Consider the following 25824-nt stretch of genomic DNA (forward strand, 5'->3'; position numbering starts at 1 on the left):
GGGTGGTGGAGTGAGAGTGGTGGAGTGAGAGCGTGGTGGAGTAAGAGCGTGGTGGTGTGTAGAGCGCATGCTACGGAGTGGAGAACCGAGTGTAGTATACGGAGCGACGTTGTAGAGAGTGGGGGAGCGAGTTCCGTGGTGTAAAGGGAGTGCCATTTTGGTGTGGATATCCTGGCAGGGAGTGGATCGGGTAGTGGATATCCAGGCGTGGTGTGTCCCAAGCTTGGCGTGAGCGGTGTTGTCAGAGATCTTGGCCGGGTCGCGGTGTGACTTTCGTGAGCGCGGTTCGCTGTGTGGACGCGTGGCGCTGCGTGCGGTGTGGTTCTGATCGCACGAGCGTGGTGTGTCGATCTTGGCGTGGTGTGTCGATCTTGGCGTGGTGTGCACGCCCCGTACATTCTGGAGCGCGCTGACGTTAATGCGCACTCTGCTTGATTGAGTGCGATGAGGTAATGTTCTTAATAGGGCGGAGTTTCGGCTGAATATTCTCGTAAAAGCCCTTGCCACGTATTTATTTGGCGCAAGGAACGCCAGACGGCACGACGGCAATGTATTTTGGACAGTAAAAACGTCCAATATATTTTATCACCGTCTGCGAGTGTGTCCCAAACTCTGCCCTGTACGCATATATACTCGAGGGGGTGGGGGCGGGGGGGTCAGAAAGATTTGAGAAAGATGCCAAATGAAAGTTGCACCAACTTAATCTTCAGCGTGGGGGCTTTTTTTTTTTACGACTCTCACCTTCTGTGTCACCGCTCGACCGTAATCGGTGCATTTGGCCGGTGGCGTTCAGAGTGGCGGGCACTGCATGCGAGCGGGTTCGGTGGTGCATCGTTTACGCTTTGAGATGCGTTCATTAGCATCAGCCACGGTCAATACGCCGCTGGACAGAGGCCTCCTCAAGCCGACTCCATCTCTCGCTGTCGTGCCATGTAAGAATCCATTGACGCTAGCGCGGTGTACACGAGCGCGTTCCCATCGATGCATCGTCTCCGTAGTTGACGTTTGCGGACGCATTCCTATCTTTGGATGCCATTCCGTCATTGTTCTCGACCATCGTCCCCTCTAGCCATGACGTGTCCTACCTAAGCCCACGTGCTTCTTCTAAGCAGTCGATATAATGTACAGAGCGTGCGTGCGTGCGTCCTGCAATCACACGTGTTCCTTCTATCGGTTTCTCAATGTACGGCCATCTCAAAATCCTATTCTCGCAACTTCCCGACTGCCCGTTCTATCTCTCGGTGTGTGTGCACAGTCGTTATCACATTCGTCAATCACGCTGCGACGTTTCGGGCAATGACTCTTCTGCACAGCGTATACATCACGTAATTTGTAACAAGCTTAAAGCGTTATTTGTGATCTAAAGAAGGGCCATTGCCCGAAACGTCACCCATTTTTTTCTTTTTTCCCCCGATTGATATTCATGGATGTGATGAGGTTATTTTCTTGCTTGGCGCGCCGTTAAAACGTGCGCGGTTGCGAAGTTTCACTCGCACGCACGCACGCGCGTGTGTGTGTTGAACTTCTTCTGCACCGTACGTAGCCGACAGCGCTAATGGCGCGTGCGTGAATTCCCTTCCCCGTCTCGAAACGTTTATACACAACAAAAACAAAACACACCAGTCTGTGCCCTTCGGTATATTTACAAGGTCACGATATATACAACAAATCACAAAGAAAGCATATCATATTTAAAGTACAAAATTATATTGAAATACTTCAATACAAAAACATGATCCATGTTTTAGTACTTATAAAATATATCTTCATTCAGGCAGCGGTAAAAACTAAAGGCTAGGAACACAAACGTCGGGTTGATTTGGGGGAAGGGGAGGGGGGGTATGGTGAGGATGGGGTAGAGTTGCAAAGATAGATTTTAAAAAACAACAACGACAACATACATGAAGCGTTTAACATTCACATTGTATCTATTATAACACTGATTAGTATACCCATTACAGATACTTTGGAGTAAAATCTGGTAATAACGCGATCTCAAAAGCAATTAAATAAACTCTAGAGCTATAGTCTACGTCTGCCCCTTTTTTGCATGCAAAACACCAGTCATTGTTTATGTTTTGAGTGTGAACCAAATCGGGCCCCCTTTATCCTCTTGGCACGAGATACAAATTCCACAACACTACTACATGTACTGCAAAATAAATAAACACTTCAGACTGACCATATAGTATAAATACTGCAATGCTATAAATTAAAAAAAACGAATGTTGTACAGATTTTTTTTTTTAGAACATCACGCGAATAAATACAAGTGGCTTCCTCTAGAATATGTACAGTAGTGTACGGTTCGTGATTTGGCCCTAGCCGGGCGCTTAGAGATGCGTGAAAGAATATGGAAACATTTTTTTTTGCTTTTCTTGTGTGTGTGTGGTTTTTTTTTAGGTCCAAAGCTTTACTACCAGTTGTGAAAGATAGGTTTAGGAAATGTGTTCATGTCCACATCGTCGTTGTCCTCCTCCTCTTCCTCACTGATGGCTGGGAAAGGAATACACGGCGGCTGCGATGAGAACAAGGCAAGCGATGCTGCAGTTCTGGGTTCAACAAACAGGGGTATCCACAAAAATCACTGGCAAACACAGCTCAAGACAAACACGTGACGCAACGCACAAAGATGCCCTCTGCGCAGAATGTCGGGGGCGCAAAGCGCCGTGAGCGAACAACCCATTAAGGTCGCCAGGCTGGGTGGTGTGGCCAGCACCACGCTCCGTCGCCTTTATCTCAGCCACATTTGTAAGGCTGAGCCGAACCGAGGGTTTTGGACACAGAGCGGTTCAGATAATCGCCGTTGGTGCCATCCGCGGCTGTGAATTGAACATGCCGAGGGGATTCATCTTCTTGGTTCTTTCGGTAAAGTCACGTAGAAGGGAAATAATAAAATAATAAAAATAAAACATAATAAAATAATTCTCACGACGTTTTCGGCCACAACGCAAGCAGAAGAACAGGTCTGTCGGAAAGACAGCGTCTGAATTCAGACGCTGTCTTTCGACAGACCTGTTATTCACCTGAGGACGGTTGCTTGCGTTATGGCCGAAACGTCGTGAGAATTATTTAATTATGTTTTATTTTTATTATTTTATTATTTCCCTTCTACGTGACTTTACCGAAAGAACCAAGAAGATGAATCCCTGCAGTCACGAAAGCTTTAAATCGAAATGTAAATGCCGAGGGGAGTGAAGGACACCATACCGAGTGTGGGCAGTGTGTAGCCGCATGAGCTTCAGATCGCGTTTTGTTTTATTTCACCTCCATGAGGTAGCTGATTAGATTGATCACGTGTGAATTGTAAATGGTTAAGTTGATGATTACTCAGTGAGCTCTTGTTCAATTAAACACGTTCGCCTCCACACTCTCTGAATTTTTGCAGTACGCATAAATGCATGCGCGTCACGCGTATGCAAGTTACGGTAACAATTTAGAAATGAATGCGTGTTGGTAAATGTGCGTAATTAACATATCTTGAACGTATTCATTGCATACGTCGATCATACAGCACACAAGAACAGTTCGTGCACAAAGTGGCGATGTGTATCTTTACTCTTTGGTTCTTTCGGTAAAGTCACGTCGGTGAAAAAATGTAATTAAAATAAATAAATTAAATCACGACGTTTTACTGAAGTTAAAACAATTCTTGCTGTGGTTGTCACACCTGATGATTGCTTGTGTTGCAATCGAAACGTCGTGAAAAAATATTTATTTATTTAGTTTATTCTATTTTTTCACCTACGTGACTTTACCGAAAGAACGAACACTTCAAATCTAGGATGTGCGTCTTACCCACTAACTCCCCGTCTGAGGTGCTCTGGTTCTGATTAGACTCGCTGACATACCATTCCAGCAATATCCGATTGTCAGGTTCCATTGATTAATTGAAGTATCCATCTACCGAGGTGCTACTGACTCAAGAGGCTCCATTGTGAGGTCCCAGTGACTCACCACATACGTTGCACTGACTCATTGAGATAATATTCCCTTATTTAAGTCCAATTGCCTCTTTGGGGCCCGACTGTGAGATCTCATTTCCTCTCCGATGCATCCACTTACCCAGGTCCGATTGTATTCAATGAATTTCCATTGACTTATTGAAGTCCAATTTACTCATTGAGTTCCATAGCCTCATTCAGTTTCCAATGCCTCTACGGGGGTCTCATTGTGTGCTTCTTTTGCATAATTGTCTCATTGATGTCCCACTGTGCGGTCCCACTGTGAGGTCCCATTGACGCACAGAGGCCCCACGTGATCAGCGGCATGCGAGTCAAGGTGAGGGCGCTTCTGGCCAGTCTGTAAATAACAGAATAATAGTGTGGAGGTGGAGACTACACATGTGTATGTTGAACTGATTTCGCACCGTATGTAGCCGACCATACTAATCGGAGGCATTACGTATGTGGCTTCCAGGGGCAGACTTTGCAGCAGTGGGCCATGGTGATTCTACATGTGTTGATGAATCATAACAAGAACGAAACCGGTCCACGATTGTTCATCACTGCGCCTTGCCAAAGCCGGTCACATTTTGCTAAGCATGTATTTTGACGGTCATCTAAGGTAAAGAAAGAGCACCACAATGCACTATTTATTTTTTATTTTTCTTCAGGAACAGTGCTGACGGGGATTGTTTTATCGGCATGTGCACGGAGGCGATGTGCTCCCCTCACACAGCGCGTGTCTGCGTACCCGTTCTATAAACCTTTGATGTCGCGCGTGCCAAGCGCGTGCGTGCGTGCGTGCCCGCGCACGGGTGTCCCTTACCGCTGCAGTAGCCCGTGTGCTTGACCTCCAGGTAGATGCCGCTGGAGCACGCGGCGTTGCTCATGGCGCACGCGTTGGGGTAGGTGTTGTTGTTGGTCGCGCACACGGGCTCCATGCGCTTGGCGTCGCGGCAAATGTCGTTGCACTGCGCGCAGTGCGGCCCTCCCTCTGCAGGGTCCCAGAGGCACTTCTTGCCCGATCCGCACAGGACGTCATCACAGGACTTGGACTCTGCGGCGAAACGGTTCGACCCGCACAGGAGGACGTCGGATGTTAATCTATTTTGTTTTGTTTATCTTTGCTGGGTGGTTGCTGTTGGTGCCGCTGCCACCCCATGCACACGCAAGAGGTTTATTTTTAAAATGACGTTCAAGGTTTCGCCCAAATTAAACTTCCACTTTTGTGTGAAGCGCGCCGGCGCGTCCGTACCGACTCAACAATTTGTCGTCTTCCCTCGTTCTAATTACAAACCATAAGCCATGAACTCACGCGCTGCGCACCCGATGATTGGTAAACATGCCCACGTGACGTCACGAGGCGCTTATCATTGCAAATAAGCGCTCTCTACATCACGACTCAACGTACACACACACACGGACGGATGTTATCGTATCTTAAACTGAATAGGCGTTCTCTACGCCTCGTGGAAGGGTGTCCAGTCGCAGCAGTGAGGCGCGTGCAGTGTTAAAGATCTCATCTGTTTGTGCCGTCTCTGAAACGAGGTGAATTGGACAACTCGGAAAAGATGAGTGGTGGGATGGCAAGGAGTGGAGTTTGTAAAACACAAACCTTGAGACCTCCGTTATGTACACTATGCATGTTGAACTTAATTCTCCCAGTTCCTTTTTTTTTCTTGAGCTATGGATTTGCTTTGGCCTTTGTCGCTCTGTCGGAGGTGCCGCTGTCAGCTCGGGTAACCGTTGATTTAAACAATAATACCTTCGAGAATGTTGTCACTTTCCCCGCAAACCCATTAAGTCAATTACGCAACTTCCTCTCTAGCTCGCGTTGAGCCACTCTCGCTACGCGACATCTGCCGAGATGTCTTTCCGCAGGGCGATATAAACCAGCGTGCCCCATGACTCTGCCCCTGAATGCTCCGAGTCTATTTGTACCGTCGCGTTAGTATATTTGCTGCGCGCAGCGGTAAAGCGGACGCGGTATTCTCTCCGTCAAACCCCACTTTCTTACCCAAAATTCGCTACACGCGGTTTGAATTCACTCATTGGCGGCTATGCGGTCGGACGTGGGCACAGCACTGAGTGTGTGCTGTTCGGCGCCACTCGGCAGGGAGCTGTCTCCCCTCGTGTCGTTTCGCTTTGTGCGCCCCTCATTTATTTGGAACGCATCTACCGCCGCCGCATAAAGTGGGGGGGGGGGGGGGGACCCTGTAATGGGTTTTGATCGCGGTCGTGGAAATCCGCCGAGGGTCGCGGCATGAGCGGGAAGTCTAAACGGGGGCCGCCTCGAACTCCTAAATGATAGCCGCGCGCTGTAAACACGACCCTTCCTCCATGGTTCACAACGGCGTGTTTGTTGTTGCCGTGTGATAACAATACGGCGTCGGGGAATGCACCGACACCTCGCTTCATATCATAAATATGCCTGGGGCGGATTGACGCGTGGTGCGTGTGTGCATGCGTGTCCCCTAGGTCTACTTGGCCTTAATTAAGCACCGCGCGCGATGCGCGAACATGAAGGGTCGGCCAGGCGTGTTTCTGCATGGCCACGGCACCCCTGCGCCATAATATGTCCTCGCTAACAGCCCTTGCCCCAACAGTACGGCTATTAGATTTGGCGGCGGTGGGGCTAGGGGCTCGATGTGTTTGCTGTGTGCGCGCGCGCGGCGTCAACCCCCACTCCCAAAAAACCCGTCTTCAGGCGACGCGTTGCGAGCACGGCGCCGTTACCCGCCCAGCATGCGTGCGCGTCTCCGCTCCCCTCTGTCTCCCTCGCCTGTTCTCTCCCGGAGTCCCCACCCCCGACTCTCTCTCTCTCCCCACTGCTCGTAAACACGCGTTACGCTCACCACCACCACCACCACCTCCTCCCCCTCCGCGGTTGTTTTCGGGGCCGTGGCGTACGTGGCGAGCGCCAGGGAGAGACCGCGCGTTGCGCAAGAGGCGGCGGGAATGACGCGTGCGGCCGGAAAGCGTCAGACGGATCGCGCACGTTTAGCGCTGTCGGTCGGTCGGCGGGGGGCGGGGGGAGGGGGGCCCTATTTTTACCCGCCCCGCCGGGAACACATCACACGCGCAGACGCATTAATAGCGGTGCTTTCAGCGCGCTCCAAAAAGGCCGCCTTCCAACAAGACTGGAACCGCCCGCCGCCGCCGCAGCTGCTGCTGATGCTGCTGGCTTCGCGTGGAGCGGTGGCGCAGTTGCTAGCGCACCGCGCTTCTGAACCTGACCGCAGGCTTTTTGAGTTCGATTCCTGGCCACGGTTATAATGCCAGTGGGTGAGTCGATGCAAATATCTGAGCTGGTCCTGGGCGCTACACTTACTCCGTTCACCAACCTGCGCCGACCGGCGTGGTGATGTATGGTCGCGTATGGTTCAGATGTCACTCGCCACTGATATTGGCCGTGGCCGATAATTGAATCGGCTCGGCGGGTTCGTAGCGCTGCGCGATGGGCTCCGTTGCCACCGCTCCTCCAAAATTAAATGTTCACTTTGTACAAAATGTGACCCGTGGAACGTTTCTTTTTTGCACGTTGATAAGAAGACGTGAGGGGTGAGGTCATGGGTACGCGAGTGTGTTTCCTTCTGCAAATAATCATTCCGATGCGGAAGTCTACTTCAAAGCTGCAGCATGCGCTTCGGTGTAAACATTTGCGAGCCCGAGTGATTGTGGCAGTGTGTTTGAGGCAGGTTTGATGATTGCCTCTAATCGCTTCAATAAGCGAGAATCCACTGCGGATTCTGCAGCGGAGCGAGGCTCTGTGTGTGTGTGTGTACGGCTGAAATACCCGTATGCGTCTGGGTTTCTAAATCTCTGCTCCGTCGCAATATATATGTGAAGTCGTGTGTAAGAGCTGATCACATTAATGTCTAAAAACAATAATGCCAAATATCGACTCGTTTAAAGGCTCCCGGAGCCTCATGACTTTCTCAGGAGGATGCTGCTTACATTGGCACGTGTGGCCCAATTCTATTGAGTGTTTGACTTCATGTGGGGAGGAAAATCGGAGAACCAGGAGAAAAGCCACCAATGGCATGTTAGCGGTGATGAGGTTGAACACTTTGTTTTTCCTACAAGGCAGCTCTGAATGACTGTCATCGAGAATTGCCTGTGGAAATATTTATGGAAAACATCTCTTCAAAAACTGTGGGATCTGGCAGAATTCCGGAAGCAATTGCATTGACCGTGCTGACCTCTTGAACTCAAAAAATATTCAAGCCAGTGTTCCGATTGAACCCGGACACGGCAATCAACAACCCTGCTGAAAGAAACGTGTGCTTCTGCTCACCCAAAGGCTGAACAAATTAAACTGAATCCCTTAGGGAAGGGCAATGAAGGCAGTCCCAAGGTAAGTTACCGAGTCTGTGGCACAACTGTGATGAGCGTGATAGGAAATCATGAGAAAACAATGGACGAGACGGGTTGGGGCAATGTCTAAAAAATTACCACCGGTGCTTTGGGTGACCGAGTGTGTGAAAAGCATCGGCGACGTCTGCTGCACCGCATCTACTCTCAAGCCAAGACTCCACACCACCTCTCCACACCCTCGTGGCCGACAACGACGACAGGACGTCTTTATTGCTCGTGTTGTAGCTAAGGGAACTCAAAATAAACACGTGATCTCGTGGCCTAGAGACGATTACACTCCAATGTTACAAATCACATCGCTGGTTAACAGCTGCCCCTTGGGCTGCGTTGCCATCATATCATTGTTTATGTGTGTGTGTGTGTTAACACACGTGGCCTCAAGGTGCACATAGCCTGGCACAAGCGTCGTGGTGACATCACCGCCACTTAGTGGCGAATGGCGGTTGTTGTTGTTGTTGTGTGTTAACAAGGCCTGGGAATCCCATGGGTAGACTCGGCCTCAAATTCAAAATAAGCGCCTGGCGCGTGGTACCAACATTGGTGCTGGAATATACAAAAACTTTGACTAAGTAATGCGTGGTGCTGGCCACAGCATGTGCCTAGATTCTGATGAGTTACAGAATGTGTTAGAACTGTTCAAACAGGGGCTCGCTAGCAACTCTTGCCCTAACTGTCTGATAAAGGCTACATGGGGGGGGGGGGGGGGGGGGTCTTTGTCAGTGTGTACATGTGCGTGTGCACCCACACACTCAAACACACGAGGGGGAGTTGGGTGTCTGCTTTCACCGTGTTATTCTTTGGTTGGAGTAATCGGTCTTGATTATAATTTAAGCTTTTATTAGTTTACTTTTTTTATACATCCGAGAGCAGCGGGTTTCCACCCTTCCTGGACTTGCGGTCCACCGTCAAACCTCGCTAAACGTCGGTGGGCCAGCGTGCAGTAGACGATCTGACGCTCTGCGAACCGAATCGCGGGTGCAACAATCGTGCTCGGAGCACTTCCCACATCCCTGCAGACCGCCGGTGGTCACTACCAGTGGGTGCCCGTACCAGAGGCTGGGCACGACCGCATTATTGAACCAAACATCCTTGCGATTCGGTAAAATGTCAAATCGTCGAGCGCCCACGAATACGCCTCCGTCGATGCGAAGTGTGCGTGCCGTGGGGTGGCGAACGGGAAAGTCGTTCGGCCAATCCGTGTTTCAAATACGCACTGGAGCAGCGTCCCTGGTAGGCGACGCCGATGGACTTTCCGAGCAGGCACGTGGCACGGCGCAGGTTGCACACGCTGGCGTAGGTGACGCCGTCCTTGCCGCACACGTGTTGCTGCTGCTGCTGCTCGCCCTGGCCGGAATCCGCGGGGCACGGGCGCAGGTTGCAGAGCACGCAGTGCGCGTTGTTGTTCTGGTCCACCACGCAGAAGGTGCCGCTGGGGCACTGCACGTCCTTGCAGTTCTCTGCACGCACGCGCACGCACGTTCGTCGACACCTCTGGGGGTTAATCGGACTGCCGCCGCTGCCGCTGTTCGTGGTCGCAGTGGTTGTTGTTGTTGTTGTTGCGACCGCAATTGCAATCATTAGGTGGTGTCAAAGCGTGAGAATGAGAACATGAGAATTCACGGTGCGTAGTAGTCGTATTAGTAGTAAAAAAATTATAGCGACAAGATGAAGATTTTTTTTTTGTCCGGAAGGTTCTGCTAAATTGAGCAATGTGGATGTTTGACTAATACCATTTTACAGAAATTAATGTGACAGGAAGCCACAGTGCATGGAGAACACCCACATACAGTTATCCATGGCGGCCACCCATTCAATTACTAAGTAGGCTAAATTCTACTTCGCTTCTAAGATCTAATGGCATTTAGTAATAGGCATAGGTGGTAGATGACTGGAGATCCATGACAAAACATGACAAATCTTACTCGCCTCATGTCAATACGATCAAAGCGTCTGCCCTGCTAATCTCCATTGGAAGCTCTGGGGAGGAGGTGGTGCAAATTCCACATTGCTATGGCGAGGTCCAGAATCAGCGCGCTAGGCAAGATTCTAATTTCTGTCGGTCTTTACTCGTTTAGAGCCATCAGATTCCCCAACGTCCGATTACTCGCAGTCCACTCTGCTCCACATTTCCACATTTACCAGTCTTATGAATTGAAATGCACACTCAATTGTCACACCTAGCGCACACTTAATGTAGGGGGGGGGGGGACGTGTCCCAGGCCAGACTGAGAGTGCTGATTCAGAGAGTGATCTCAATATAGTTTGGGACACCCAAAACCAATGTTGGGGGGAGACCGAGGATCTTGGTGCTTTTTTTTGGAACAATGCAAATGGTGTCCAGGCAAATGTGATGTTTGTTTGGTCAACAACAATCGGCTGTTAATTCAGGCGAGTGTCTAATTTTATTCCGGGTATAGTCTAGGTGTTCGTGGTGGGTGAGAGTACCGACTGACTTTTTTGGCACTCAGACCACGCCATGCAGAACCCTATTGAAAAAAATTTAGACTCTATGAGGCTTTCCTGTATGAATGCATTACATTTTGTAAAGCGTTAAACATGTAACACGCTAATGGCTTTGAACAGTACAAACATCAATCGTAAGATGGTGTATATAAATATGGTGTGTATATATATATACTCTTATATATACACATGCAGGCTCGGCGGATTAAGAATACACCCCTAAAGACAAAAGTGGGCAAAAAACCAGCGCATGCGTCTGCTCCCCGCGCAGGTGAAGGACGGTCACGCAAAGTTGCACCGACGGCCCAGCATATTCCATTGGCACATTCCTCCAAACGTCAGCCGCCGGTCATGAGTGTGGCTATTCTGAGACCGCTGCTATTTCAAAATGTGGCTATTGTGAACCACAGACTGGGGAAAAAGATAAAGTGGAAGGGGGGGGGGTGGTGGAGGGGGTGGAGGGGGTGGAAGCTGGCTGCAGGGAGGAGGAGAGGCGATCGGAGCGCGAGCGTTGGTGGGCGGGCGAGCGCAGGCTGGCGGGTGGTGGGACGGCGAAAGAGGTGCGCTGTGATGAAGGAGCCGTGTTGGGGGTGGTGGGGAGTGCGCAATCGCCGATTGCGGGAGGCACGGTGCGGTTTTTTTTTTGGCACCCATTGAGTGAAATCTGCCGCCGGCCGCTGCCACCGCCGCCGACCGCTCGGTCGAGCGCCAGTGTGACCAACGTAAATATCCTGGCCCTGTCACTCGAGTCGCGTGCGAAAGTGCACGTCTGGCTACGCGGTAGAAAGAGTTGGTGGGAGGTGGTGGTGGTGGGGGGGGGCACTGCGCGTGCTGGAACACCCAGGGGCTTTTTTTTTCAAGGGGATAGAGAGAGCGAGAGCGGGCAAGGGAGAGAGTGAGGGATAAGCCAAAGTCTGGCTGTCTGGCACAGAACGTGAAGGTGCATGCGAGTGTGTGTGTGTGGGGGGGGAGCGGTGGTGTAGCGGTTAGCACGCTGCGCTATGAACCTGGCTGTCTGGCACAGAACGTGAAGGTGCGTGCGAGTGTGTGTGTGTGGGGGGAGCGGTAGTGTAGCGGTTAGCACGCTGCGCTATGAACCTGGCTGTCTGGCACATAACGTGGAGGTGCGTGCGAGTGTGTGTGTGGGGATCAACAGAAGTCTGTGTTGGCAGGTGCAGCAGTCGCAGTGATTTGAAAGTTGATGGTGGTGATGATGGGGGATTGTAGGGAGGTGTTTGGATCTCGTTAAAAAAAACACATTTGCCGACTGGGATTTTCAATTTGTGATTTAGTCAAGCATAAATTGTTAATTAATTACAAACGGCAAACTTTGAATAATTAATTGGTTAATGATTCCATTGAGGATCAGACCGGGATTTCCCAAGCGAACATCCTCGTGCGCCTCCATGGAGAATGCCTTTCCGTGTTTACCAATCTTCTCCCGACCAAATGCAAAACAAATTGTTACATGCTTCACGCGTCTGATGATTGCTAAATACATTCCTCGTGACCTCGAGGGTGCTGGTTCAGATTAAGAACGTGTGTGTGTGGTCGTGTACTTGGCAGCGTGCTTGACGGTGCATGTTTAGCAATCATCAGACGCGTGTGGTGCGTGACTACTTAATCTGTATTTGAACCGATAAGATAGTAGAACATAATGAGACAAACTGTTGAGGTTCGGTGTGAGGACTACAGTTTGGGAAACTATCAAAAGGCAGGAGTTGGTCTTATAAGGCAGTGGTTACGTGCGCAAGACCCAGATTAAAATGCTTTATAGTGCTGTATATCATCAGTGAAGGACATCGTGAATGTTCCGTGTTAAGTACTTGATATTGTGTTACATTTGCATTGGCTTTGATCCAGCAGAGATAATGCACGCACGCTCACATTCTCCAACCACCACTTTCCCTTTTAAAATGGCCTTTCGTTTGAGAGCATCACTTTGCTTGTTTGTATCAAGCGAAGCAAAACAACGCAAGAGATTGCTAATCTAGAAAGCAGCTGTGTTCGATATCCACCAAGTGACTTGCATGAGCTTTGTCGGTTGTCATGTGACACATTCCCTGGGATATTTGTGCTTGCTCGGTTTTTTTTTTACCAGCGTATAAAATAAATTCACCTCGCAATGAGAGCCGACCTGGCTGCAGCCCATAAAAGAATGCATTAAACAATTCGTGCACATTCCAGTTATCAATTACACCACCCGCACATGTCACCTGCAATTGGGGCAGTGTTTGGAGTGCCTTGCCCTGCCATGCCCTGCCTTGCCCCGACCACACTGCCCAGGGTTGGATTGTGTCGCTGGGCAGTGGGGCATTTGCTAATTTCAGTCAGCTGGCAGACACAGCTGAATCGAGTGCGTGGGGTAGTTACACTCCGTGATCGGTTTAGAGAGAGAAAAATAGTAGGAAATAAAATAATGAATAACAAGATGATAGTGGAGCCCTATTCTTACCAAGCAAAGCCTCACAAAGCCTCAAGACTCAGAATACAAGCGGATAATGCTCATAGTTCTGCACAGACGGATTCACGGACTCGTTTGCTCTACTGCCATCTCCTGTCCACTGGTAGTTCGGCAGATATGGGACTTTAGTACAACTGCAAATCTGTCCACTAACCCTCGCCTCCAATGCGCTGCATTACTGGAATGCGTGCATCACCACCCAATGCCCCAATCTCATATTGAACCACAGGGGAGAGGAGAGGAGAGCAGGGAAGAGTGCCAGTGGCATGGCGCAAGGAATAACATGGAGCCATCTGTCCAATGTCCCCGTCCTCGGGCCTGCGGGGCCCGGCACAGTGGCACCGCCTGCACACTCAAAAGCTGTGCCACTGGAAGGGTGATGGTGGTTGTGTGGGTTGGGTGGGTTTGGTGAGAGGTTGGTGGCGGTGTGGGTTAGGTGAGAGGTGAGCTAGAGGTGGGTGGTCAGCACTCACTCTGGCATGGCCCATGGTATTGCATCTCCAGGTTGGCTTGGCCCTTGCACCTGGCCTTGAGGAGCGCGCACCCGTCGCGGTACGTCTTGCCGTCCGTGCCGCACACGGACGACCGGCTCGCGTTGGAGCAGTCAGGGGCGCAGACGCAACGCGGCTTGTTCCTGCGGCTCATGCGGCACTGCTTGCCGGGCCCGCAGTCCACGTTATCGCACGTCTCTGCAATGGAGATGCGACGCGCACGCAGACAGAGACACGCGCACAAACACAAAGAACACCCGCCGTAGCCTTTGAACAGACTGTTTTTGAGTTGTGCGCCTTTTGGCGTCATCTGGTCCAACACCATTTGAGACTAGGCTCTAAGAAAAGCTGTCTCGGGTGTGCACCAATCAACTTCAAGGACAATGTATATCATTATCATCATCAGAGTTGTTTCTTTTTGTTTGCATTTTGACTGCTTGTGTTGTGGTTATTGCAAACATGATGCCTTGTATAAAGGTGTCAGTTTTTTGTACCAGTTGAAAGGGTAAAAACCTATATCACTATACTTTTAATAGACTGTTTGGGCAAGTGCTGTTCGCGAGCAGCTATTGATGCCAGAACGGCGCACGGTGAACCGTGGAGGCTCGGGCACTAAAACTAAACTATTTATTTTATCAGGTAAGGCCACCTGAGCTATATCGCTCTTTTTTTCAGAAGCGACCTGATAGCTCAACGAAGCGCCTCATCATGTGGAAATGTATCGCAGCCAAATAATCTAAACGCACGTTCTACATGTGGAGGGGGAAATCGGGGGACCTGGAGAAAAATCCACGCGACCACAGGGAGAACATGCAAATTCCACATATACAGGCGTCACAGTCTGGATCGAACCCACGACCTCCAGTATGCCAGAGGAAGCAGTTAACATCTCTTCACCGGGGCACACCAGGATTGCCTCGCCAATGCTGGTGTTTGACACAGCAGCAGGAAGTACTCATTTAAGGTTGAGTAGACCTGGGGCTGCCCAATACGAGTTCAGATATCTCGCGCCACGAATGTTAGCCAGTGCCGCGAAGTGAACCCAGGTTGATGGGCTCCACAAGCGGAGCAACGACTGCTACATCGCCACGACCCAACGGCCCCCACCACACGCACACATTCGGGCACACGCGCAAACGTAAGCCGAGTGAAATAACATCGAACTGGTATATCAATGCGCAATTTAAACCGCCTGTGCTATAAACTGGAGTCTGATTTCTGGCCATGAGCTTCGGGAGTAATTGGTTTGTTTTGAAAAGTGACTTGGCTCCAGTGATGTGGAATTGGCCCAACTGAGTGCTGTAAGCGGGAGAGTGGTCGTGTGGTCAGTGGAAATGTTGAGAAGATGAAGTTGGTCGACCTTGCGTGGTGCGGGTCCAAGACCAGTGCCCCTTTGTGCTTCGCGTTGGTCTTAATCAAACAATAGGCGCTCACTAACATCACTTGCCCTGCCTTCCTGTCCAGGTGTAATGGGAGAGAGACTTTCGTCTTCAATTTGGGTCTCTCAGCTGCTTGTAAAGGAAAGGTTTAAACAATTGCACATATGTACGCACGATGTTATTACAATGACAGATTAGTTTTTTTTTATATTTGAACTTTATGGCGGGACCCCAGGGACCCCAGGGTCCCGCCATAAGGTTCATATATATATTAAAAAAAAACGTCGAATTGCAGCCACATCTCGAGACGCTGTATAGAAACGGGGTGGGCATGTTTATTTCGTAGAGAGAAACGGACAATCAGTCGTCATCAGAGGGGGGAGGGGGGAAGGGACCTTTTGAGCCTGGATTTGAGCAGGGAACAAAGAATCGACGACACGGAGAGTTGGGGGAGGGGAGTTCCAGAATGTGGATGGGGTAGCAAATGAGGATGAGCGACCTCCCACCGACTGAAGGTTGAAGGGGGACCGGGGGGGGGGGGGCTTTGATAATCGTTTTTATTGCAGCATTTTTGACATCGCGTTGTGTTGTGAGTGTGAGCGTGCGAGTGCTCAATTATGTGGAGCGGTCGTGTCGCGGTTAGTGCGCTGCGCTACGAAACCCGAGTTCGATGCCAGCTCACGGCCAACATCGGTGAACCGGTCCTGCTCCTCCCCTAGGTAGACTCAGACTCAAATGAGTACCTGGTGCGGTGTGTACGCATCACACCTCGGGAGACAAAGGCAGTCGGGCGTGGTGTTGGCCACCCAATCCCTCCTGTGCTGTGCCGGCCTTTAAAGGTGCTCACTAACAGCACTTGCCCCTGCAGCCTGTTTGGGCTATAAGGGGGATCTTTGTCTTTGAGTGTGCTCAAAACGTGTATGTAGGCGTTGGAATGTTGACAATCCTGCATTCAACTACCCTTCCCCACGGGACTTCACAATACTCATAACTGATCATACATTTGTAAAATCGTAATGGCATGTGTCATCTGGTAGCCTTTGAAAACAGTGCTTGTGGATGCTCAGCGCAGAGCGGTTGTGCAATAATTCCGCCTACAAATGATATTGAGTCTGGCTGCTCTGACAGGAAGTTGCCAATACCCATCACGATAATTTCACATCACATTTCTGTAATTTTTGTTTTCATCCGTTGCAACATCGTTCCCACGACAGCGTTTCGACCCACCAGACGAGAGCCAATTTATAATAATCCCAATTTTTCGAAGAATGCCCAGAAATATTTATTCACCCCAGAAATCATTCACCCCAGAAATCCTTGCCGAATCCCAATACAGTGTTTAGTTTGGGATTTTTTTGGACGATTTCGTTCATGAGTGTTTTGCATCATGTGGGAGACATCCGGAGTATCCAGATACAACTCATGCCGACGATGGGGTTGACCGTCACATTTAAAGGTGGTCGCTATCAACACTTTCCATGACAGTTGATCACCTGGGCACCTTGAATTTCTGCGCTTACAACGCCTGAGAAGCCCTGGTGGTCACCCACTTCAGTACTAACCAGGGCAAAATCCTGCTTTACTTCTGAGCTGTAACGGGATTGGACACTTTAATGGTGAGCTTTATTCTTTTTTAGAAAGTAGGAATTGGGTGAAATCAATCACCAATTTCTCCACTCCTTAGGCACGGTATTTTCGACATTAATACGTCCCATACAGTCATCCTCATATATCCGTGCATTGACAAATTTGAACCATTGCTGGCCGCAAGTTGGAGTTGCTGCTGCTGTGTGTGCGGTAGACGTCACCTCGCATTCCAGCACACCCTGTACGCGGATTAATAGTGGTCTTTGTGGACCTTTCACCTTCCCGCAGTTCATCTTTTTTTCACGTCAAGCAGTCATCACACGCGTCATGCGGGCTTACACGTGCATAGTTTTTTTTTTAATGAATAAACCTGGAAACGCATTTTGGGGTCGTGACTCACGGACGCTTGGCATTTGGGCAGCGCTGGCGTGAAATACTCATTCTTGTACGAGCAGAGAAAAGCAAGCAGTGGGTGGTGGTGGTGGTGAGTGATTTGGCAAGTGAATGAGTGTGCGTGTGTGTGAGGTGGGTGGGCGAGAAAGTGAATGAGTGGGTCGGTGATGAGGTGAGCGAGTGAGTGAATGGGCGAGTGAGTGGTGACTAAACGAGCATGGCCAGGGCTCGGCACCCAGAGGAGTGAACACGGTGCATCCACTCGAGCAGCGACGACCTCACAGTCAGTGGCCAATTAGAGCAGCGCGCTTCTAGACATTGATTCGAGACAGACGCTCAGGACATTGCCTTTAACCAAAGCTATCAGCGTCACCTCAATTAAAACCAGCACCTGACGCTGATGGTTAATTGCTTCGGATAATTAGCTGGTTCTTTAATCAATCAATTATTCCATCAATTTATGCGTTGACGCCAATACTTAATAATGGTATTGGTCAACACATCCCAATGTAGGAACCTTGAGTAATAATAGCCTTGTGACTCGGTGAAGCTCTGATTGGCAACCAAATACACGATATCCATTCAGAAAAACGCGCACGTGGTTTAAGAGAATGTCAATCAGGTGTCTGGAAGGACAATCTGCACAATGCACTCCATTCACGTTGGCTTATTTTTTTAAACAGGTTTGTAAAGATTGTGGGATTTATATTTGGTGGTGGTGGTGGTGGCGGTGCGTTCGTGGGTGGGTGGGTGAATTTAGCTTGAGTTTGGAACAGCGGAGCAAAATTCAGGTGAGAAAAACGAAAACGGTGCACGGAGCGGAGCAGAGGAATCGATCATCCGCCGTGCGTCGCACCTTTGCAGGGCTTGCAGTTGGGCGCCCCGCCGCTGAAGGCCATCCAGCGGAAGAGCGTGGCGGTGGAGACTTGCTCGCCCGTGTACGCCGAGCCCAGACGACCACTCCGGCAGCACTCCTGCTGGCTCACGTTCATCTTGAGCAGCTCACGGCAGCGGCCGTTCTTGCTCTGCTGCAGCCAGCAGTTGCCGGCTGCGGGGTGGAAGGGGGTCGGTCGGTGGGCGGTTTGGGTACGAGGTCGGGGTATTGATTATAATGATTGTAATGTATATTAACGGTAAGTACAATGCGAATGTATGCGGCGGGGATAAAGACGACTATCCCCCCCGTATAGCTTTAACAGCCTTTTGAGGCAAGTGCTGTTAGCGGGACACACACAAAGACAAAGAACCCCCGTATAGCCTGATCAGACTGTTGGGGCAAGTGCTGTTAGCGAGCACCTAATGAAGGCCAGAACGGCACACGAGGGGGTGGGTCGCCAGCACCACGCCCGACCGCCTTTGTCTCCCGAGTGGCGATGTTTACACACCGCACCAGGTACTCATTTGAGGCTGAGTCGGCCTAGGGGAGGCCCAGAACCGGTTCAAATAATCGTCACTTGGTGTTGGCCGTGAGCGGGAATCGAACTCGGGTGAACCGGGTTCATAGCGCAGCGCGCAACCGCTCACCACAAACACACACCGCATACCACACGCCGCATACCACACACCGCATACCACACACGCCGCATACCACACGCGCACGTCGTGTGCTCGGCGAGTGACCAACGCAACAAAATCACGACGCAGCGGCGTCAAGTTGGGCACGGATCGAGAGGCTGCGGTGCTGCATCACCCGCGCACATCACGAACTCCGTACGAGACAGAAGGAGGATGGAGGAGAGAGAGAGAGAGTGAGCAAGGGGGGGGGGGCGCGGGGGGAGTCTGAGCAAGGCATCGTGTCGAGTTCGTATCTCAATACGGGCTGCGATTTGTGAATGTTCTGTAAAGCCGCACAAACTGCCGCGTCCTTAAAAAGCAAATAAAGACTCGATCGCAGCGACGCAGGGGGAGGGGGGCAGTTTGGGGGGGGGGGGGTCTCGCACAGAACGCGACAGTGGCGGCAGCTGCCAGCCCCGCTTCTCGCCGAGTGGGGATGATGATGATGATGTACGGCTGCGCACGGCGTGATATACGAGCTATCGTTTATCACGCTTGTTAGATAATACCCATGGGAAGCTCACCGTGGGGTTTTCTGGGCGCTTCTTGGAAAGACGCCGCCGAGAAGAGAAATCCGCTCGACACGACGGTGCCTGTGGCGCAACTCGCGCGGGCGCAACTCCGCGGTGGTGGCGGTGGTGGCAGTGGTGGTGGTGGCGGTGGTGATGATGGTGGTGGCTGTGGTGGCTGTGGTGGTGGTTGTGGCGGCAGTGGTGGCGGTGGTGGGGAGATTGACGCGAGTCGCAGTCACTACGTCAACAGCGGCGTCTTGTGCGCCACCACCACCACCACCACCAAAGCCACCACCACCTCTACCACCACCACCACCACGGTCACCGGCGGCCTGAGCGAGCGAGCAGCCTACTAACTTTGTCACCACTTTTCTCCGCAACGCTTTCAATTTTGTTGTTGTTGTTGTTGTTGTTGCTGCGGTGCGCAATAACAACAACAACAACTCGAGAAGAGCGCGTCGCGACAATATCGCCCGCCACGGCGCGGTCCGCGCGATGTTTGTTCCCGAAGCAAACTGGCAACATTGGGCAAATGTTGTACAATTACTGGATAATTCCTTCGTCCCACACCCGACACGGCACCAGCCCGCGCCTCGACTCGGCGCGTCTCACACGTGCTCTGCAATCGCGCATGTTCAAGATCCTCTCTCTCTCTCTCTGCTCGTTTCTCTACGTTTGTTTTATTTTCCCTTTAACCAGGAGAGAGAGAAAGAAAAAACAACGGAACAACGAACGCCGCTCCCGCCGCAAGCGAAAGCGATCGATTCCGTCAGTCGGACAATCACGTAGCTTTTGCTTGGCAGCGGTAGTTGTGCGCGCGTTCGTGTGTGTGTAGGCGCGCGCGCGTGCGTGCGTGTATATACACAGCGGTGTGTATTTATAGCCGCGTGTGGCCGGGTTATTGTCAGAGTTTTCAGTCGCGTTTGCGCCTGGAGCAGGGTTCCGCGAATGTGTGGATTCCGCGGCTCGATGCGAGAACGCGCGCCCGTCGTCGCCTTTGCGCCCAGGTGTGCCACGCGGAGCGATGATGGACACGGTGGCCCCCAACAGCGGGGACCCCCACCCCCCCGCCGGTGAAGGGCAATCAACGTAAGAGGGCGACGGGTTTGAACAAAAATGATTAAAACATCAACCTTCGCATCACCGCGCCCGTTGAAGCCGCCGCGCCCGTTGAAGCCGCCGAGCGCAACAACCCCCGAATTGTGAGATTGTCATTTCGTTTTTCTTCTTAAAACGCGAACATTCTCCCGCCGTCGGCGTCATCACGTCAGACGACGGCCCGCCGTCGCGCGCTGCTCACTATGAGAAGGAGCCGCTAGGTGTCGGCAGGTGAAGACGCAACGCTGCTGATGTTTTTGTTGTTGCCAATGCACAATAGCTGTTTATATGCGTGCGTGCGAGAGACAAACAGATTGACACCGTGGCAAAGTGCGCGTACATTGTGTAAACACGAGAGGCGCGTGAAAAAATGCGAACGATGCCCTCGGCGTATTCGCGCGCGTGTGTCTGTCTACTGCGACGACGACTCCGACTCACCGTGCGATGGGTGATTCGCAATGAATGCAAACACGAGGAATGCGCCCAGGAAGACTTTGACGGTCGCCACCTTCTGCGATGACATCTCGAGTTGATGCGCCCCGAGCGGAGACGAAACAAAAAAAATGCCCCTTTTTTTTAAAAGTGTCACAGCGGAGGAGCCGAGCACTCTTGTCTGTCCGTCTCTCTCAGAGTTAAGACTGGTCGCTCACCGACCTTAAATATTTCACTTGATCAGGCACCACCACTCATCCACCCACCCACCCAGCCAGCGCCCCCCCGCCTCCCTACCCCACCTCCCCACACCACACCCCCTATACACATACACACACTCCCCAAATCCACATCACCACCCCCCCACCTCCCCCCACCCATCTCGCCTCTCCCCAGCACTGATGTAGATGGTGGGCGGTCTCATGCGGTGGTGGTGGTGTCTGGCTGCATTTCGTTACTCGAGGATGGTGGTTGGAGTGGGTGGGTGGGCGAGGGGGTGAACGGGTGGGGAGGGCTGGGAAGAGGTGGGATGAACCGGGTCGTAAGAGTGGAGCCAGATTTTTCTTTTTAAGTTGAGCGTGAATTGCAGTATGCGCGTGTTATACGCAGTCCCACCACTGGCACGCACGCGCGCACGCACGCGCACACGCAGGCGCGCGCGCGCCTCCACTTCATCCTTGCCGAGCGGAGCTGAGCAAGCGATTCGTTCCGTCTCGTGGGGTGGAGTTGGTTCCCATCACGTCACTGTGTCTCCCTCCATTTAGCAGCATTAACGACGAGCCCTCTGTATTACTTTATTTTCCGCTGCTGCGTTCGCAGAAGAGGAGCCAGGTGATAGGGTTCGACTTCTCATTTTTATATTTAATATATTTTATTATATGACCAATGCAAGCTATCGCCCCCGCCCCCTATTTCTTGCCGCCAAAATCATTAACAGTTTCATCATCCTCTATCATCATAATCAGTAGCAGCAGCAGTCGCAGCCATGGACAATCCACTGCTTGAATAAAGGCATTTTCCAATTCGCAACCATCTCCCTTGAGCTTACGATGTCACGTTAGAAGTTTAACCCTTCTCAACCTTGAGTTTTTATACAATATTGTCTGTCCAAATAAGACGGTCCTGTGTGTGGAGTGTTCTTCAATGACAGAGATCGTCACTACATGTATCCATCTCGATCAAGAAGCTGTGAGTGTTAATCTCTCATGTGCGTGGTGGTTTCTCCAGTCTTCCCCCACATCCCAAAATGCTCCTTCGTGGAATAGAAATAAAACATATATCCGTTTACAGAATTGTCCCGCACAAAAAGCTTTCCTGGATAAAGAAGGGACATTAACATAACTCTCATTACCCATGCAATATATTTGGTCCGACGACAATAATATTCTTTGTTTACGCAAAATTGGCCTAATTAACTTTTTTTTTGTTTGAGGTTTAAAAATAGTTCCCTTTTGAAATCTGTGGAAACCGAAATAAAAAAGCCGTAAAAAAAACAACTGTTACCAGTTTGTGGCACATTCAGCAATGTCCACCGCGAACTAAATGTTGACATTTGACCAAGTTACGAAGGAAGCTGCTGCCACTGTTGTGCAACGATTATCGCACTGGACTTGCTGCTGCCCAGGGGTCGTCGGTCAAGTTACGTCGCCCGATGCGGCAGCTGAATCAATGGGGCTGCTTTCTTAAAGCCCATCCCACCCCCACCTCGATGCACCCAGCAGGAAACACGCGTACAACCACAGTCGACTGGCAGGTGGCGTGTGGTGGGGTAAAGTTTGGGTACATCCTTCCAAGGCGTCTAGCCAGCGTGGAAGAGTAGACCAAACTACCCTCCAGTAGGGCCTCTCTAGAGCTCCCTCCCCCTTCTACCAGCAAAGGCTGCACCTTTGCCTTTTGGCATTTTTTTTTTCTCTCCACGCAGCAAATCAACGCAGGGACGTTGTTCGTCGTCACGCGCGCTCATTAAATACAGCGCTGCCTCGTGCACTTTGGCACCCCCCCCCCCCCCAAAACGACGTGTCTCCCGGTAGGCCCGAGATCCTCTCTCCAGCAGGTGAGGGAGTGGCCCCCGTGTGAGGGTGGTGTCAAAAGAAGTGACGGCTCCGATGAAGTCAACCCGAGAACAGAGGTCGCAAACGGGTTTTGATTCCTTACCCGTACCCATACCAGGCCGCACCAGGGTCGCAAATGGGTACCCGTTCCCGGCCGGGTAGGGTATGGGTACCCGTACCCTACCCGTACCCTACCCGAAATGAGTGACAAATGGTTACTCACCAGTGACTCACGGCCTACCCGTACCCGGACGGGTACGGGTAGCCGGGTATCGGGTAGGGTACGGGTATCGGGTACCCGATTGCGACCTCTGCCCGAGAACGAGCGCAGCGCAGCGCACACCCCCCCCCCTCTTGGGTGGCGGTAAACAAAAGAAAAAACTTCCAGACTCTCAACCCCCCCCCCCCCGCATTCGCGGTCTGCGCGATTAAAATGTGTGATTTTCATTCCAAGCGCTGGCTGCCAGTTTTCACCACTTTTTCTTAATTTAACTTTTGTTTTGTTTTGGCAGACATAGCTGCCCAAACAAAAGAGTACATGTTACAGGAGGTACTTATTCCACATTATAGTGTCGTGATTTTAACGTCTAATTTTCTACAAGTGTGGCCTCCCGCAGCCATGGAGTCATTATTTTGTAACTAATAATTTTGAACAATGCTCTCTTTTAGGATTCTGTGAAAATGAAAATAAAATGTTTTGTAGAAAGTTTGTCTGTACACTTGCGTGTTTGGACGATACATTTTACATTGTTGAGGGGCTTCAGATGGACAAATGCCCCCTCTAAATTGCTACGTCTTATACACATATATCCGTTATATCCATGGTTCAAGATCTGGCCTATTGAAGTATATGTTTGGTACTATTGATTTATCTGTACAAATTTTAGGGTTCATCCAACATCATGTAGCTGATGTATTGGGGACATAGTTGATAAACCACTACTTAAGTGGATTCTTTAGTCAATGTGCTGGCTTTTCGACGTAACTGCCTATTTGAAAAAATAAATTCAATCGGCACATTTGCCAACGTGACAACTCGATTTGTCTGGCCGTGTCGGCTGGTGTAGGATTACAGCTCTAATTGACTTCATACCTACACGATCTAGCCCAACATTAACCAGTTCATGAATCGTAGTTATCGACGTTTAATTTAAGCTGATGATCATCATTAAACAGCTTTCGACAGCCCTTTCCCACTTAAAACTTTCGTGACTGCAGGAATTCATATTTTTGGGGTCTTTCGGTAAAGTCACGTAGATAGGTTCAAAGAAAATAACAAAAAACTACGACGTTTCGATCGCAACACAAACGGTCGTCATCAGGAAAGGGGGGGGGGGGGGTCCTGATGACGACCGCTTGTGTTGCGATCGAAACGTCGTAGTTTTTAGTTATTTTCTTTGAACCTATCTACGTGACTTTACCGAAAGACCCAAAGAATAGCCCTTTCCCAATCCACCGCTGACCTCCCTCCACTCCGTGTGGATCATTGAGGGTTGGTTGACCATTCTTCACCGTACTGGTCACTGCGGAGTGGTGAAGGGGATGTGGGGTAGGGTCTCACCGATGGTTCAGACGTCACTCGCTATTGATGTTTACCATGGCTGGGAATCAAACTCGGGTCGCGTAAACACCGCACCACTGCGCCGTCTATTATATAACGAGCTTGTTTGCCCGTCCTAGGACGGAAGCTGTAATATTTACGAAAAATGTGAGCAAAGTATAATTGTGTCTTGTGTAAATTTAAAGGCAGTGAATCTTGCATCAAACACCTCACTTCACTGTAGCACTGTATATAACTGACCTTCAATTTGTTCAAATTCACTGCTCTGATACTTTATTCTCTTCTGCTTTCGGTCGCTGGGGTTAAAATAAATTGGAATGCGATACAATATCTGGCAAATCACGGAGAAATGTATATTTTACCATTAATGTAGAAACATAAATTCGACTTACCTTTTGTCTGAAGTGCTGAAGAAATGAAGACACCGAATCCACTTTGTTGCTGCGTATAATTATTTATTAGATTCACTTTCAATAAAGAAACGTCAAAACTTAAAGCGAATTTGCGAAAAAAATTATTTCCGCTCGACCTTCTTCTGAGTGAGTGTAAAAAATCCACCAGCTCATGAATATTAATGAGGGGGGGGCATGTGGAGTGACGTCACGCGCGTTACACACGAACATTCTTGGCTCATTATAGTCGTAATACAGGAGTATATATGCCTGTTTAAACAAAGTCTATGCTACATCAGACAGGCTAATGGGATGATGCTGCCACGGTGGGGTAATGGTCATCACACTGCACTCGCGAGCCAGAGGTCACTTGGTTCGTATTCAATTTCTCGGCGCGGCAGTTGCAATCTTGGCGCAAGTTTATGACTTCCCCCACCCCCCCCTCTCCCCCCGGCTTTTGTCCACCCAGCGATATGAATGGGTGCTCCCCAGTTAGTCGATCGGTACGTCATGTGAGGGTAATCTCACCATTTACAAGACGTCTGGCATGCTTGGAAGAGTAGGCCCAAGTGCCTTCCGGAGGAAATCTCTTGAGCTCCCTCGAGCGGGAGCCTGATACCATCTGATATTTAGTGAATATGACATTCAGTGATATTTAGTGAATATGACATTCAGTGATATTTAGTGAATATGACGTGGTCTCTGATATTTACAAAATTGCTCTCAACGTTGCCAATCCTTTTTTTGATTTTCAAGGCAGTGTTATTGATGAATATGTGCATTGTTGTTATGTTTGTGCACCGCTGCCAATCCACGATGACCGCATAATTGGTTATATGTACATAATTTATCAGGGCATTAAGGCTTTGGAATGGCATTGCCAACAGTTGCTCGCGCACTCAATCAACGACATGGTGACTACTCATTGTTAAAGAATGCAAATTTCCTGTGCTTGATTTCCGATTTGGTATCAGCGGTCACGCGTGTCCGTTTAGTTTGTTCCTTTTGTATCACACCGCTTCGGCGAATGTGTCATTGAAAAAGCCCGCCGCTCAAAAAGCGAGTTTAAACGGTTGACACAATTACAACTCGTTCAGAACGAATCGCAATCGCTGATCATCCCCTG

General features: G+C 50.3%; 1 protein-coding gene across 2 annotated transcripts; it reads right to left on the reverse strand.

The window, feature by feature from the left end:
• Positions 1-1623: 1623 nt before the first annotated feature.
• On the reverse strand, positions 1624-20936 carry LOC144721977 (follistatin-A-like). Of its 2 annotated transcripts, none has more exons than XM_078599992.1 (6): positions 20701-20936; positions 17955-18146; positions 13722-13937; positions 9536-9778; positions 4771-5001; positions 1624-2496 (listed from the first exon to the last, which is right to left on the reverse strand). In XM_078599992.1, the coding sequence occupies exons 1-6, from the start codon at positions 20783-20785 to the stop codon at positions 2417-2419; spliced, it is 1047 nt and encodes a 348-aa protein (XP_078456118.1). In that variant the 5' UTR covers positions 20786-20936; the 3' UTR covers positions 1624-2416. The 2 variants fall into 2 exon arrangements, with proteins under 2 accessions (XP_078456118.1, XP_078456119.1); XM_078599993.1 differs by having other exon boundaries at positions 2359-2518; positions 20701-20889.
• Between the last annotated feature and the right edge of the window lie 4888 nt (positions 20937-25824).

The sequence above is a fragment of the Lampetra planeri genome, chromosome 13, assembly GCF_965212315.1.
Source record: "Lampetra planeri chromosome 13, kcLamPlan1.2.h2, whole genome shotgun sequence".
Classification (NCBI taxonomy): Eukaryota; Metazoa; Chordata; class Hyperoartia; order Petromyzontiformes; family Petromyzontidae; genus Lampetra; species Lampetra planeri.

What these genes read in the sequence shown, in the direction of transcription:
- LOC144721977 (XM_078599992.1), bottom strand. Translation starts at nt 20,785, where the DNA reads ATGTCATCGCAGAAGGTGGCGACCGTCAAAGTCTTCCTGGGCGCATTC. An exon ending in TGCGAATCACCCATCGCACG is followed by an intron (nt 18,147 to 20,700) that starts GTGAGTCGGAGT and finishes TCCACCCCGCAG; the next exon opens with CCGGCAACTGCTGGCTGCAG. An exon ending in ATACCATGGGCCATGCCAGA is followed by an intron (nt 9,779 to 13,721) that starts GTGAGTGCTGAC and finishes GCGTGCGTGCAG; the next exon opens with AGAACTGCAAGGACGTGCAG.